This window comes from Muscardinus avellanarius (assembly GCF_963383645.1).
Source record: "Muscardinus avellanarius genome assembly, chromosome: 15".
Classification (NCBI taxonomy): Eukaryota; Metazoa; Chordata; class Mammalia; order Rodentia; family Gliridae; genus Muscardinus; species Muscardinus avellanarius.
The window spans coordinates 73,675,596-73,691,001 of NC_137801.1; the positions used below are offsets into that span (position 1 = coordinate 73,675,596).

General features: G+C 36.9%; 1 protein-coding gene and 1 pseudogene across 5 annotated transcripts in view; both read left to right on the plus strand.

Moving 5' to 3' along the window:
• Positions 1-239: 239 nt before the first annotated feature.
• CTNNA2 (catenin alpha 2) overlaps positions 240-15,406 on the plus strand; it is a gene marked incomplete at both ends in the record, with an annotated part of 1,014,669 nt that continues 999,502 nt past the window's right edge. For all 4 annotated transcript variants that reach the window (XM_080711157.1, XM_080711158.1, XM_080711159.1 and 1 more), the window contains one exon: positions 240-341. In XM_080711157.1, the coding sequence (XP_080567283.1) occupies positions 240-341 (102 nt within the window). The remainder of the gene's footprint in view (positions 342-15,406) is intronic.
• Positions 484-4,468, plus strand: LOC308274395 (citrate synthase, mitochondrial-like; annotated as a pseudogene). The gene is made up of 2 exons: positions 484-563; positions 3,487-4,468. The product of its transcript is annotated as a citrate synthase, mitochondrial-like (transcript).

The window sequence follows — 15,406 nt, forward strand, 5'->3', positions numbered from 1 at the left end:
GAGAGTTGGTCTAATGGACACAGGTTCCCAGGAGACTTCTATTTTCAAGCTTACTCCAATAGCGCACCTCACACAGTGCAGGTGTTGATTTCCCCATCACTGACTTGCCATTCCCGGGCCAAACCCAATCCTTGAATTTGTTCTAAATTTCAGTGATTTGTTCTTTTTTAATCCACACGGTGACGGCTTATTTCTATGACTTGCATTTCTAACTAATACCGTGTTTTCCTATAGGGAGCATGACTTCGGCGACTTCACCTATCATTTTAAAATGGGACCCCAAAAGTTTGGAAATCCGAACGCTTACAGTGGAGAGGCTGTTGGAGCCACTTGTTACACAGGTAAGGGAAGCTTTCCCACACTCGTTACATGTATATGATTCTCTCATTATTCTCTCGGGAGCCTTCAAGAGTTTAGAAGTCCTTAAAAGAGAATTAGTTATGCCATACTACTGATTACCAAATATATGTTATTTCCTGAAGCATGGACGATCTCATTGCCCTACAAGATTCAAAGTGGCTTTTAAAAACTATTCATATGATTTTGGAAATTAAGTTGATGAGGTAATTGAAGAGGGGGCCCTGTCAAGTATTTAAAGTCTAAATAAACCATCTCTTGCTCACTTTCAGATGCTAATGCACAGTTAGGAAAAGCTGCGTTGACTATTTAAGTGTAATATATATATATTTTTTTTTTTAATTACATTTTTCAGTTTACAAGGCCCAATTCATCTTGTTGGAATGGTGAGATGTTCCATTTCTCAGCTGTCAGAGTTGACACATTTCTACACGATGACTGTCAACAGGAAAAAGATATCATCAAGAGTTTAAGTTTTGAAAGTTAATTTTTAGTGTCTTGTGTGGCATGTTCTTTGCAATTTTAACTCTGAAATTTCTGGAATATGAAAATTCAGCCTTTTAGGGTATATTTATTGAGGATTATTAAACCACACCAAGTTGAAGGGTACTTTTCTTGATTTGCTGCTCTAACAACTTACCTTCAAGTGAATGGCTTGAAGCAATGCAAGTTTATTGCTTGATGGTTTTAGAGGTTGGAAGTTCTAAAGCTGAAGTACTGGCAGGCTGCATTCTATCCAGAGTCTTTAGCAGAAAGTCATTTTCTTGCCTTTTCCAAATTCTTTCCAACTTGCTTTCTTTGGTCTCTTCCTCTGTCTTCCAATAGAGCCATTATAGCCAGGTATGGTGGTATATGCTTGTTATCCCAGCATTTGGGAGGCTGAGGCAAGAAGATCGCAGTTCATGGCAAGCCTCAGCTATTTAGTGAGGCCCTCTGCAACTTAGTGAGACCTTGTTTCAAAATAAAGAATAAAAAAAATAGGGCTATAAGAGGCTGGGCGTGGTGGCGCACGCTTGTAATCCCCGCTCTTGGGAGGCAGAGACAGGAGGATCGTGCATGTTCAAAGTCAGCCGCGCTGGTTTAAGAGACCCTGTTTCCAAATAAAAAGTATAAAATAGGTCTGGGAGTGTAGTCCGGAGGTATAAGGGCTTCCAGGAACCCCAGTACCACCACCACCAAAAAAAAAAAAAAAAAATAGGGCTATAGATATAGCTTTGGAGGTAGAATGCCCATGAGTTTCATTCATAGTACCACAGAAAAAGAGCCAATATAGCATTTTCAAATTTCTTTCTCTTCTTTACCTTTTCTTTGTTTTGCACAACTCCTCTATGACACTGACCTTCTTGTCTTCCTGTAACAGAGACTCTGCTATATGTTGGACCCACCCAAATATACCAGCGAAATCTCCCCATCACAATATGCTTAACCAAATCACATCTGGAAAGCTCCTTTTGCCATTAAGGAAACATGTATACATACAGTCTCCAGAAATTAGAACAAGTATATATTTCAGGAATAATATTCAGCCCACTTTAGTTGACATATTATCATTTTAGTATTTTTATTACCCTATGTCCTACAAATGGGATTTGGAATTATAATTAACTTTTAAAATTACATACTTTTCCTAAACATTTTAATCAAAGCTGTCAGTGTTTCTGTGGATAATCTCAAGAGACTAGTGACTTTTCCAGTATATCTGGGGTTCATACCATATTAAAATAGTCTTTTCCAGAGATCTTTCTTGGATAGCCCCATCTCCACTTTTGCCACTGTTTACATGGTAGAAGGAACCCACAAATCACATGATTAGTCTCTACATAGCAATCTCCATTAGACTAAACACTCAGAACTTTTTATCCTTACAAGACACTAGTAGAAATTATCAAACAGTTGACTTTCTTCCTAAGCATGTTTTCCTGAAAGTGAATATCCTACTTTTTAGTGCCTCTTGCAGTCTTCATAGGCTGAAAATTTTCCAAATAATCAAATCATGTTTCCTTTTAGCTTAACAATTCTTCCTTCTATTTACACCTCTTCTCCGACATTTTTCTGTACGAAGCCAGAAAGCAGGTCATGTTTTCAACACTTGGCTTAGGAAGAATTCAGCTAAATATCTTGTGGCATACAATTGTGACTCTCCCACAACTGAAGACATCAGTTGAACTGAGCTTTCTGGCCACTCTATAGCAACAATTTCTATTCCTTTCCTTTTTATTTCCAGTGACACCATAGCTCTCACCAGCACCTCCTCTCTTGTCCATATTTCTACCAACATCCTATTTATGATGACTAAAGTACTACGAAGGTGGGAGAAGTTTTCTGTACTGTGCTCTCTGCTTCCTTCTGAGCTCTCACCAGCAGGGCCTTTAACATTTATATATGTTAAAAAAACAACAACAACAACAACAACAGCCCAGTTGAAGAAATCTAGGATTTTCCTATCATGCTACCCAGAATTCTTACATCTTCTGCCTACCCATTACTTATAACAAATTTTATATAGTATTTATCTCTACAGTTCCTCTCTCTCTCTCCTTCCTTCCGTTACTCTTCATTCCTCTCCCTTTCCTTTTCTTTCCTTTCCTTTTCTTTTCTTTTCTCTGCTTTTCCTTTCTTTCCTTTCCTTTCCTTTCCTTTCCTTTCCTTTCCTTTCCTTTCCTTTTCTTTTCTTTTCTTCTTTTTGCTGCTGAAGATTGAACCCAGGGGTCATTGTTCCTCTAAGCTACACCCTATCCTCTTTGTTTAATTCGGAAACAGGGTTTCTCTAATTTTTTGAGGGTCTTACTAATTTTCTGAGGCTAGCTTCAAACCTGAAATCCTCTTGCCTCAATCTCCCAAGGGCTATGATTATAGGGATGCACCACCATACCAAGCATGCTCTGTAACTCATCTTAACATCATCAGTATCCAGTATCTCTTAATGTCTACATCTTTTATATTTCCTCCTACTGTTTCTACCTTGATTAAAAAAATCTCAGCTGCCTCCTTTCACGCTTATTCTCCCTTTGGCATAGCCACTGATGCAAAGGTGGCAGCTTCTGTTCCTGACACAGCTCTCACCCCTCCATCCCTCCCCACCAGGTCTTCGAGTCTCCAGCTATGACTCCACTCGCTTGAACCACCCAGCTCTTGGGAGCTGAGAACAATCCAAGAATCCTGTCTTGTTCTTGCCAGCCTGATACCTAAGGAACAGGCTAGAATTAAGGCCATCAGGCAGCATCATGGCAAGATGGTGCTGGGCCAGATCACTGTGGACATGATGTACGGTGCATGAGAAGCATAAAGGACTGATATATGAAACATCAGTTCTGGATCCTGATGAGGACATCTGATTCTGAGGCCATAATAATGCCAGAAACTGTTGCCTGACACTAAGGGTGGGAGAGACCCCTGCATGAGGACTTATTTTGGCTGCTGGTAACTGGATAGATCTCAGCAGACAAACAGGTATCTTGGCTTTCAGAAGAGTGGGCAAAGAGGGCAGTGCTGCCTTCTCATGTTGTCACCATGCTGAACAACTTTCCCACCAACCCTATGCCCTATGTCTCAACTAGGTCCAGCCATTACAGCCCTCACTAGTGAAAGTAACTTTTCCTGGGCATATGCAAAAGGTATTATTTAAATCTGGTACTGATTGCTGGTTTATGAAGATTGTATGGATCTGATTACAAAGCTACTGTGAGTTGCAGCAAAGATGTACCAGAATCTCTACCAGGAGGGCAGTAGTACTGGGGTTATTGACTCTAAGGTGGAAGGGTCCCACAATGTCACCAACATGTTAGGCTATACTGATGCTCAGTTTGCTGAGTGGATGCGCTTATATCTCACCATCCACTGTGACCCTGGGGAGGACAGTGTGGTTGCCCATACCTGCCACTTGGTGGGCAGTGCTCTTTCAAATCCTTTCCTGTCCTTTGCAGTAACTATGAATGGTCTGGCAGGGCCAGTACATGGACTAGAAAATCAGGAGGTGCTTATCTGGCTAACACGACTACAGAAGGAAGTTGGCAAAGATGAGAAGTCACAAGAGTACATCTGGAACACACTCAATTCAGGACGGATTGTCCCGGGCTATGGACGTGCAGTAGTGAAGAAAACCAATTCATGATATTCCTGTTAGCAAGAGTTTCTCTGAAGCACCTACTGAATGACCCCAGGGGGAAATTGACTACCAGAAATTAAGGACGCTTAGAAGCCTAATTTTGTTTTCTTTCAGGGGGGCTTTAAACACTTAAGATTAAGTTATATCTGAAACACTGGGAATATGGTTGAAGTTAAAAGATAAATTATGACTTTAAAAAATGAAAACTGACCTCTTTTTCTACAACCAGCCCTCTTTCCCTGCCTGGTGTGAGTCACCCATCAACTCTAGGATAACCAGGGATAATGCTGCAGAGAGCATGGGTTCAGTTTGGCCCCCTACATTCTTTAGAATGAATATCCATCTCCTCTTCCCCAAGTCAAATCAGGTTTTAAACAATCTACAGTCATTTGGGAACTTTTGCTTCTCCTCTGCCCAGCCCTCCAGGCCAGCGAGCCAGAACTCTGCCCCTTCTGCTTCCATAGGAATCATGCTGGATTGTCAGCTGTATCAAGACCTTCAGCCATGAAGGTAAACATACACACACCTCCTAGAAAAGTATGGGTTATCTAGAAATGCCTTGACAATTTTTCAATGCAACCAGGTGACCATAAAGGCATGGCATTTGTTGCGATTGGTACCCAGTGTTTCTTTTTTTTAAAATTACCCCCATTAAAATTAAGGTCTGGGAATGTTCTGTATCCCACTCCTCCTTCCAGACTCTCAACACCTGCTGTGCCTCAAGCTGAAGACACGCTGGACTTTTCCCTGTTGGTCTGTACTACAGACTCCTCTTGGATTTTTAATAAATGACCTCTTGGAGGGTCTGTCCTATCTGTGGGTCTTTCCCAGTCATTTGGCTTTATCAATGCTTAATGTGAACCAAGCCTTCTACTTCCGCAAAATACAACCATCTTACCTTTCTCTTCTATTAATATGCATAATAGGCATAGAACAGGGACTCAGGAACGACCCATTCCTTCATGATCTGATCCCAGAGGTTCCAGTATTTCTTTCTAAGCAGAAATAGTTTAATATTGGACAGTCTCTTTTTGAATATTAGTCCTAGTCCTACTGCTGGGACCATTCAAAAGAGTAATAAAAGGCCATCCCCCTTATGCCCTACCATAAGAAAATGTTCCCTTATTTATCAGTGTTTTTTTTGTTGTTTGTTTGTTTTTTGTTTTTTTACCCTTCCCCAAGAACTCACAACACAGTATTCCTTTCAAAAGCCCCATTTGGTCAGGTTTTCTGTGACTCAGAGTGCTCTATGGCCTTCTCTTTGAAGAAGGATTGAGATGCACTCCTGCTGTCCCTCCGTCCTCCCTCAGAACTCCTGCTTGGATTTGTGTGGATCCCCAGACCCCAGAATCACACTGCTGAGATGGACACACTGTCAACCTGTGGGTAGCCTTTAAGTCACCTACAAATTGTTCTGTGTAAAACGTAATTATTTTTATTATAAAACATTCATAAACATGATTTTTATGATAGAAGTTTAATTATTTTTCTATAACATTATTGCTGTGTTATCAAGGCTAACTACAACCTCTCCTGGAATGAAATCTTAATGTCAGGCCTGATGTGACTGCTAATTCTCAGAAGACATGTGACTAAGAAAAAGAGATCGAGAAATATTAGAAGTAAACTTGATAATCATTGCTTAAAGCAAAATATGGAACAGAGTGAGAAAATTAAACCACAGGGCCAGTGCTGTCCAACACATACATACAACTCTATTAATTGCATAAAATTCATAGCAATGCTTTGTGACCATATGCTCTTAGCTCTGATGTATAAAAAATGAACTTTAACAAAAGAGAATTTAAGGATTTTAGAGTAAACTTCATTCAGTGTGACAAACACAACGGCATTAGGAATTTACTATTGTTAAGTATTTAAAATAGCCAACAGAACTTTACCTCATTTCAATGTGCCTTGAGGGTTACACATTTATCTTGCAATATTGATGCCTGTTAGAGAAATTTTGCATTGTTGCAATCAGAGATGATTCATCATTGGAAAGTTAGTCCCAGAAAAAGATGTCTAAACTATTTAATAAATTAGAAAAGTAAGGATTTTTAATAAATAACCTTTTGTATAGATAAGTTTTATTGGGAAATTAAAACACTGCATTAGGCAACTTTATGAGAAAATTTTTAAAAATTAGGAAATTAAGAAACACTCATAGATTAGATGAAAGGGAAATTACAAACTATGATTAAGCTTCTGAAAGGATCCCTTTCTAACAAAATTTACAAACTCAGAAAACCTGTGTTCAGTTTAAAATTTGGAATTAAGTGCCTCTGTTATTTAAAAAGTGATGTGAATAAATTAAGTACTGTTTTAAAGAAATTAGAAAAAGAATATTGAAAGTAACTAGAAAAAGAGGATTTAACAACAATGAAAACTGAATCATATGGTAGGTTCGTTCCCATTCTTCTGAGGATCCTCCATATCGTTTTCCAAAGTGGCTTCATTAATTTGCGATCCCACCAACAATATATTAGAGTTTCTATGGAACTGGAAAACATTATGCTAAGTGAGATCAGTCAGGCCCAAAAAGTAAGAAAACAGATGTTCTTTCTAATATATGGAAGCTAAGGAGAAAATTAATCATAGGAGGAACTCTAGGTGGAAAAGGAGAAACTATAGATGAGCAAATAAGGTGACTTAAATGAGGGGGATGGGAGGGGGAAGAAGAAAATTCCCTAATGTATATAATGTGCATTCACAAATATCAAAGTCAGTCACTAAGCCAAACATGAGAAGGAGAGAGGGGGGTGGTTGGGAACTGGGGAAGGGCTAAATGAGTAATGTGTGCATGTGTGCCCCTACCACATTGTATCCCATTAAGATGCATGACTACGTGCACTAATAAATAAAATAAAACAAAATAAACATAATAGAAACAAGAAAGTAAAGTGAATTGATAGAACAAAAAAGCAAAAAGGGTTAAATGTATTAAAATTGGATACTTCTTCAAAGTGGCCAATGAAAACATTACAAGGTATGAACTGTGGGAAATGTATGGTAAAAGAAGATATAATATTAAGCATTAAAAAGAAGAAATAAGGTCAAGAACAAGAGAGATGAAAAGAAGCATGATAGAACATTCCATGTTACTCTACACTGATGAAACATGAACGGCCAAAAGAAGATGAGTTATTTAAAAGAAATTAATTTTCCCAAAGGTATAAAATAGGAAGTAGCCAATAAAAGCATATTAAAATGAAATAAAATAAAAAAGTTGTAAATTAGAATAAACCATATAAATATTGGAAAACTGTTCAACACTCTATTATAAAAATAAAAAATGCACCAGAACAGATGGATACATAGCTGAATATTGTGAGAGATTTAAATAACTGATAATTGCAATGCTATTTAAGCTGTTTCAACTATAGAAAAACATTAAGAACTCAATAATTTTTGGATAATTATATATCTATATTAAAATCATTTTAAAAAGGATAATGATGATTCTATTTTATTGTCCTTATCAATTGTAAGATTTTCAAATAATATATAGATGGCCTATTTGCATGTGTCAATTCAATATAATTCTGTGTATCAAAATATTATACCACTTGATACTAATAAAGACATTTGATAGTATTTTGCAATCATTTCTAAGAAACAGTCTAAATTATTTTTTCTCTTATATGTGGAAGCTAGAGAGAAAATAAGAAACAAAAGGCACTTCAGATGAATGAAAAGAGACCCGAATAATGGTGGAGAAGGACTGGAGCTGGGAGGTGTGAAGGAATAAAGGGACGCGAAGAAGAGAAAAAGTGAGAGTTAGGAAGGAAATAGTTTAAATAATTTTATGTCCACATATTAAGGTATCACTACCAATTGGTGCTTGGGGGTAAGCAGGGGCATCATGGAGAGAAGTACATAAAGTGATGTATGCAGATGTGAACATATCACTTTGCATTTCACTCTGCTGTATAATTACAATGCACCAATAAAAGTAGACACACACATAATATGATTCATCTTAAAATAAGAAAGTTTAGTATGTAAATTTTGAAATAAAACAAGTAAAACCCATTTGTGGTATGACTAAGTATCATTACAGTATTATGAGAATGGGGTTAGGTGGCTAGATATAAGATTGATATATAAAAACACAATTTCTATTCAACGCATCTAGAAGTCAAAGGAGTAAAACATTCTCTGTATAATTAAAAATCATAATTCCATTTAATTTTTCTGTATGAAACACATTAACTTTGTAGTTTATTTTATTTGTAATTTTATAATCCTTTTCATACCACTGGAGTAAAGCTTATATCTGCACAGACTTAGGAGTTAAGTAGACTTAAGTGTCAATATTGTGTTCATGCTGATACCTTGAGTAGGTCCCTTATTCTCTCCTTTCGTATAAAATACAGATGACAGTTTATAACTCAACATATTATCAAAGGTAAAAATGAGATTAAGTTTCAAAAAGACTATAGAAAAAGCTAGCTCTAAGTATACAGTAATCCAGGTTAGTTAACCTGGATTATAATACCATATTCTTCACTACTTGATAATAATATCTTTCAACTCATTAGAACCTGAGTGTCATGACTAACATTTTTATTTTTTAGAAAAAATTAAAACAGAATAAATAATTTTTAATTACTACATTTAATCAGAGGTAATTCACAGTAAAAACCTCTAAAGTTATTAGTAATCGAGTTTTCATCATTAGTAATCTAATAAAACACAAGCCAACACAGTTGGAATAGAATTTCCTGGGATTTTGTTCCTTATTTCCTTGTCGAAAGATGAATCTGCCACTTCAGAAATAACAGTAAGCATCTGATAAAAATAATATCATTGGTGTTCAATGAGCTGTTCTGAATTAGCCTGATAGGAAAGAAACCTTCTAAGAGAAGAAACTCTCTGCTCATTTTTAGTAATGTCCATGGGGCCCTATGAAGTTAGATACTCTTGAATTGTACATTTGAATCTTTAAAATTTTTCCTCAAAAAGTTAATAATTATCTAAAAATTAAAGGATTAGAAATGTATATACTTTACAAATTTTAAACTCAAGTTTATATTTTTAAAAGTATTTTTAACCCTTGTTATCTATTAATTTGTTATTAAAGGAGTCTTTTCTGTGTGACTCACAATTGTTAATTGTTAATTCCCTTGGTGCATTTAACATCAGGGAAGCAAGATTTAGATTTAAGATCAGGGGATCTAGAGTCAAAAGTGATTTCAGAAATAAAGCAACATTCAGAAATGAAATAGCTTCTGAGCGCTGAGCCACTACCTACGTCTCTTTAGCTATACCTGCACTTTCTAAATGACTTACACATTGTAGCATTTTATATATAAATTTACCAAAAGAATCAAAATGTAATCAGGTTTCATATCACTTTCTTTTTCTCTGTCCAGAGAGCACTGTTACTGAGAAACACCTTAATTCATGCTTTCCTCATGAGATTCAATGATTAATACATTTGGGCAGTTTCTATGGTAACACTAAAATGTACTTTTCCCATTTTCATTTGTTTACTTAATTATTTTCATACCATATTCCATTTTTATCCATTAGGATGATATTTTTCCTTGTCCCTAAAAGTATTTCAGTTTATCTGTTTGTTTGTTTGTTTTTTTAAGAAGTTTGGGTCCGGCATGGTGGCACACTCTTATAATCTCAGTATTTGAAAGGCTGAGACAGGAGGATCACAGGTCCACGGCCACCTTCAGCAACTTGTGAGGCCCTCTGCAACTTAGTGAGACCCTGCTTCAAAATAAAGAATAAAATAGGGCTGAGGGGTGTGGCTCGGAGGTAAAATGCTTGTGGTTTCAATCCCTAGTATCACAAAAAAAAAGAAGTTTGGGGGTGAGCCTAATTTACCATGTTTATTTTGAATGTCTACAACTTTCCTCCTTAAAAACATATATATATATATATATATATATATAGAGAGAGAGAGAGAGAGAGAGAGAGAGAGAGAGCAGGAAATTTAATGTGGGTAACTTGGTTGTGATTTAGAATTACATCTTTATCATATATATATCATTATTTAATTAAAATAGTATAAATTACTTTTATTATTTTACTAAATGTGGTTTCTTTCCTTAAAAGAAAAAAAAATTTAACATGGTGTGATTTCACAGTATATATATATATATATATATATATATATATAATATCTAAAACATAAATATATCTAAAATAGTGGCTATATTAGAAATGCTTCTTCAAATTGAGGTCATATGGTGGATCATTTGGCAGTTCTTGTTTGCCACTTCTGAAAGAGGAGCTTAATCGACTGGTATGTTGTCTGGAGTTAGATTAATTTCTGTTTGGGGATTATGCTCAATATTTTAATGTCTGCCACCAGATGGGAGTGATGCTCTTTCTTTTATATGGCCAGCTGTTTTGACCATGTTTTGAAACTTGATTAATGTACACAGCCCTTTTAAACAGAAGAGAAAAAAATGTCCCAAATCTCAAAGTGGGTTACTATTGGTAAAGCCATGGAAAATTATGCAACGCATATGTGTTTCTCCATAAAGAATTTGATAATGTAAGTGCAAAAATAAAATACACATGCAAAAACAATCAAGGTTGATTAGATGGATCACGTTACTTCTCTGGCTGAGATCATCCTGCATGAGGTAAAGGTGGTGTCTTTTGGTCTGGTAAATACACACCACCCCGAGCCGGGAGGAGTTACTTCTCTCTCTAGCTGTGGACCCAGCTGCTACGAATCACGGCTCGTCAGTGCACCCTGGTACCATTTCATCATGTGCAGCATAAATACACTCCTAGTTAACGGGCAGCAACTTCCTTTGTTCTATTCTCATTAGCCCAGAGGAAAAAATTGTGGAGGAGTACAATATGAAGATGGTCTGAAAAGATTAGCTAACTATGATAACACTGATGCGATTAACTTTTTCCCATTGAAATATTTACTCTGAATAATTTATGGTTCAAATACAGTGATTATTTTATGAATGCCTATAAAATAATTTCCATTTTGTAAAAGGTAGAAGTCTCAAACACGATGAAATGAGTATTTTGTATACCACTTTATTAATTTCTTGATTTTAATTTTGAGAGGGGTTTAGAGTCACCCCCCTATACTTTATAAGACCTAGCTTATCTATCCTGGGCCCCCTATGGAGTAGTGTTATGGGGTTCACTCATAGGGGTGCTCCAAGGTGTTGAACTAAATTTGCTAAATTAATTAGACTTTCACCTTTGCTTTGAAGTTCCTCTTGCTCTTGTTTTAGGAGGAGTCTTCTCCACCTACCTGCGGCTGACCATAAGTAATCAGTCTCTAAAAAGAGGAGAAGAGCTGATACTTTCTCCAGTGGGTCTTGAGTATCTCAGGATCTCCTAGGTGTTTCCAGCAGTTTTCATTTATTCTTTGCATTAACTTGGTGAAGTCAGTATTCTTTCTTCCATCTTACAAAAGCAAAAAGAGAGGCTTAGATCGGACAGTACAAGGTGTGGGTTGAGTTTGATCAAGTCTGAAGATTGAAACGTGAATCGCAAACACTGCAGTTACTAGTCCATCAAACAGAGAAATATGCAGAGTAGAAAGTGAAGAAATTAAGGGAATAAATTTAAGGGGTGATAGGGGGAGGACTAACTACATTACACAGAAAAGAGATAGACTAAAGACTTAGAAACTTTGCTTGTTCACATCACTTAATTCTGACCCAAACCTGCTGTTTTCTGACAGGTATACATTGGCTGAATAAATTTTCTAACATTCAAAAGAGCAAGTTAAACTAAAAACCCATTTTCCCTATTAAGTGGTTAATGCAAGTGAATACCTCAACTTAGTAATAGCTTTTTATTCTGTTTAGCAGTAAAATTGAGCCTTAAAACTATTTTCTTCTTGTATTTTTCATTTCAGTGAAACTATTTTCAGTGTGAAAAATGGAAATTAATACTAAATTTATAAATGAAAGTAATATCAGAGAAGAATAATGGTATTTTCATGTGCTCAAAACAAGACAATTAATAAGCTCTTATGCATGCTAATTCAAAAATTTCAAGGAACCAGTTGTGGGGGGCTAGCTAACAAAATTGCTTCTAACTATTTTGAACAGTATAGAAACCTTATCTGAACTAGAGACCCAAAAATCCATTATACCAAGCATGAGAGTGCTTCCGAAATTGACACAATCACATTTACTCAGGGAGCCCTCAACAGGCAACGCAATTAAAGCTTGTCAGATCCCTGAGATAAAGGATTGGGCCGTGTCACCACACTGCTTTTCCATTTCTTGTCATCCCATTGAAAGTGGAAATGGCTGGCTTTGTTTTCACATAATTAAGGGGGTGAATACCAGCAAATGCAAAGGAAAAATCTAAACAGTTATTTTTTTTCTTTTATTCTGGAAACCAAGCTCTATGACATGGATACCTTGCCCTTGGTGGCACCATTAGAATGGGGTTTCTTTCCTACTTCATTGTTTTTGTGTTCTCTCTTTGCTTTATCTCATTTCTCTGCCTTAAATGCTCCTGTTGTGCAGGTCTTAGACTGGATACTCCTCACTTCTTTCTTCTGGATTTTCTCCACCTGTGATTCGACCCCTCCCTGTGGCTTTGGGTGTCCTGAGTGTGCTGACAGCACTGAAGTATTTCTCTGCAGGATACACCTGTCCACCATGGTCTGTCCCCATTCTCACACCAAAAGATTCTCCTTGGTTTCTGTTTTCTTGAATGCACCCATGTCTCTTCAACTCTACTGCCAAGGAATGATTTCAAATCACCCATGTCTGTCCTCTTGCCCCATGAACAATACAGTCACCCCTTGAATAACTCACCAGTCCCCCTCTTCTGCCCTGCCTACTCATCCTTACACAGCACCAAAATAATCAGTGAGAACAATGCATGTTATCATATCATCCCCCTGCTTAAGAGCCTGTGATTGTTTTTCATTGTATTTTAAGATAAAATGAAAGTTCCTGCACCTTGATGGGTGAACTGCCATAATAATCCCATCCAGGGGGCCCCTCAGTCACCACATTCAAGGCACTTTAAATTTTCTAAGCATTGCAAATGTGGCTTTTTCATAGGATGCCCCTATGAATCGTTCTCCTGATGTTACAGAGACCTTTCCTGATTACTTTTATTTTATTACTTTTTTGTTCCATTTTTAAGTTCCTTTATTTTATTTTTTTATTGGTGCATTGTAGTCATACTTCTTAATGGGGTACAAGATGGTAGAGGCATACATGCACACATCACTCATTTAACCCTTCTCCAATTCCTACCCCATTTCCCCTTCTTCCTTCTTCTCTTGTTTGGCTTAATGAGTGACTTTGATGTATTTGTGAATGTACATCAGGTACATTATGGAATTTCTCTATTTCCCCTTTCTATCAATTCTGTATTCCTTGCCTGTTGAGTGAGTGAGTGTGCGTGTGTGTGTGTGTGTTTCTGGAGATTGAACACATGGGTATTCTGCCTCTGAACCACACCATTTTATCGCGTCCCTAAGGCTCCGTCCTGCAGAGCCCCAGGAAAGAAGACACAAACGCCGAGTCTGCTGATGATGCTTCCTCTTTAATGCTTCTCCCTCTCTCAATGCACACAGCAGGCAAATATATATCAGTCTCATAACGCCTCCCTCATCACTCCACCAACCCCAAGCTTCCCACAGCTAGGGCATGCGCATTTTTTAACCCTCTCATAGGCGGGCTGGTGGTAGCATGAGGCGCTGTGCATCACTGATCATCCGTAGGGCGCCTGATAGGGCTCACTGCGCAGGCTCAGGGCACCGCCAGCCTCGTGAGCCTCGTGACTTGGCTGCAAGCCTAGGCGCCATCTTGAGTCCACGCTGGCAACAAGCCTGGGTGCCATCTCGGTCCAGCCGAGTGGGCCCCGACACCCTTTGTTTTATTTATTTACTTAATTTGGAAACAGGGTCACACTAAGTTGCTGAGGCTGGCCTTTACCCCGATCCTACTATCTCAGCCTCCCAAGTACTGGGATTACAGACAAGCACCACACTCCTTTCATAGAATTCATCACCCGTGATCATTGTCTTGGGCTTGTGTGCATTTTCTCTGGCTTCTACATTAAATGGAGAGCTCCATTGAGGATTGGGATGATGTCATTCTCATCCCCATGTTCTTATGTGGCACCTTAGACATAGAATGTGTTTGGCAAATATTTGTTGAATGACTAAGTAAACCCCTTTCCTTAAAAGAAAATATTGCAGTGTGTATATTTCCCTTTCTCCTGCCTCATTCTTCTAAAATCAGTTACTAGCAAAAAGTAATTATATGAGGTACTATTTGTTTTATGAAGATGCTGACAGTGTTAGCAATTGTTTGTTTTGGGATTTCAAGGATGAAAATAGTCATTAGCTTTTAAGAATGTATCAGTGTCCTAATACACAATAGTCAAACTAAGCAATGATGTTTGATTTTCATATATTAAAATCTATAATATTTTATCTGCATAAGAAGAGGCAGAGTATATATATATATATATATATATATATATATATATATGGATATATACATACACAAATATATGCATAGAAAATATAGTGAATCATTTTACTTTGCCTATAAATAATCTATATCCTTTGTAGAAAAATATGCTTAATTTTATATTCAGTGGTAGCTTTCTTCTTTAATATTTAAAAGCATTTATGGGCCTTATATATAATTTTGGGCAAAATGTCTTTATTAAAGTTCCTCAGCATTTTGTTTCTCTATTCAAGCCAGCAATTCAATATAGGCAACATAATATAGTCATTAATGTTTCTATGGCAATCAGCTGACTATTCAAATAAATTATCCCTTCAGTGTCTCCTGAACATGATTGTCAAATTTAGCAAATAGAAATTGAGACACCCAGGGAAATTTTAATTTCAGGAAAACAATCTAAAAACAATATAAATTATTTGAGACACACTTATACCAAACTAATTTTTTTTTACTATGTTGTGAACTCTGAAACCACTTTCCTAGGTAATTT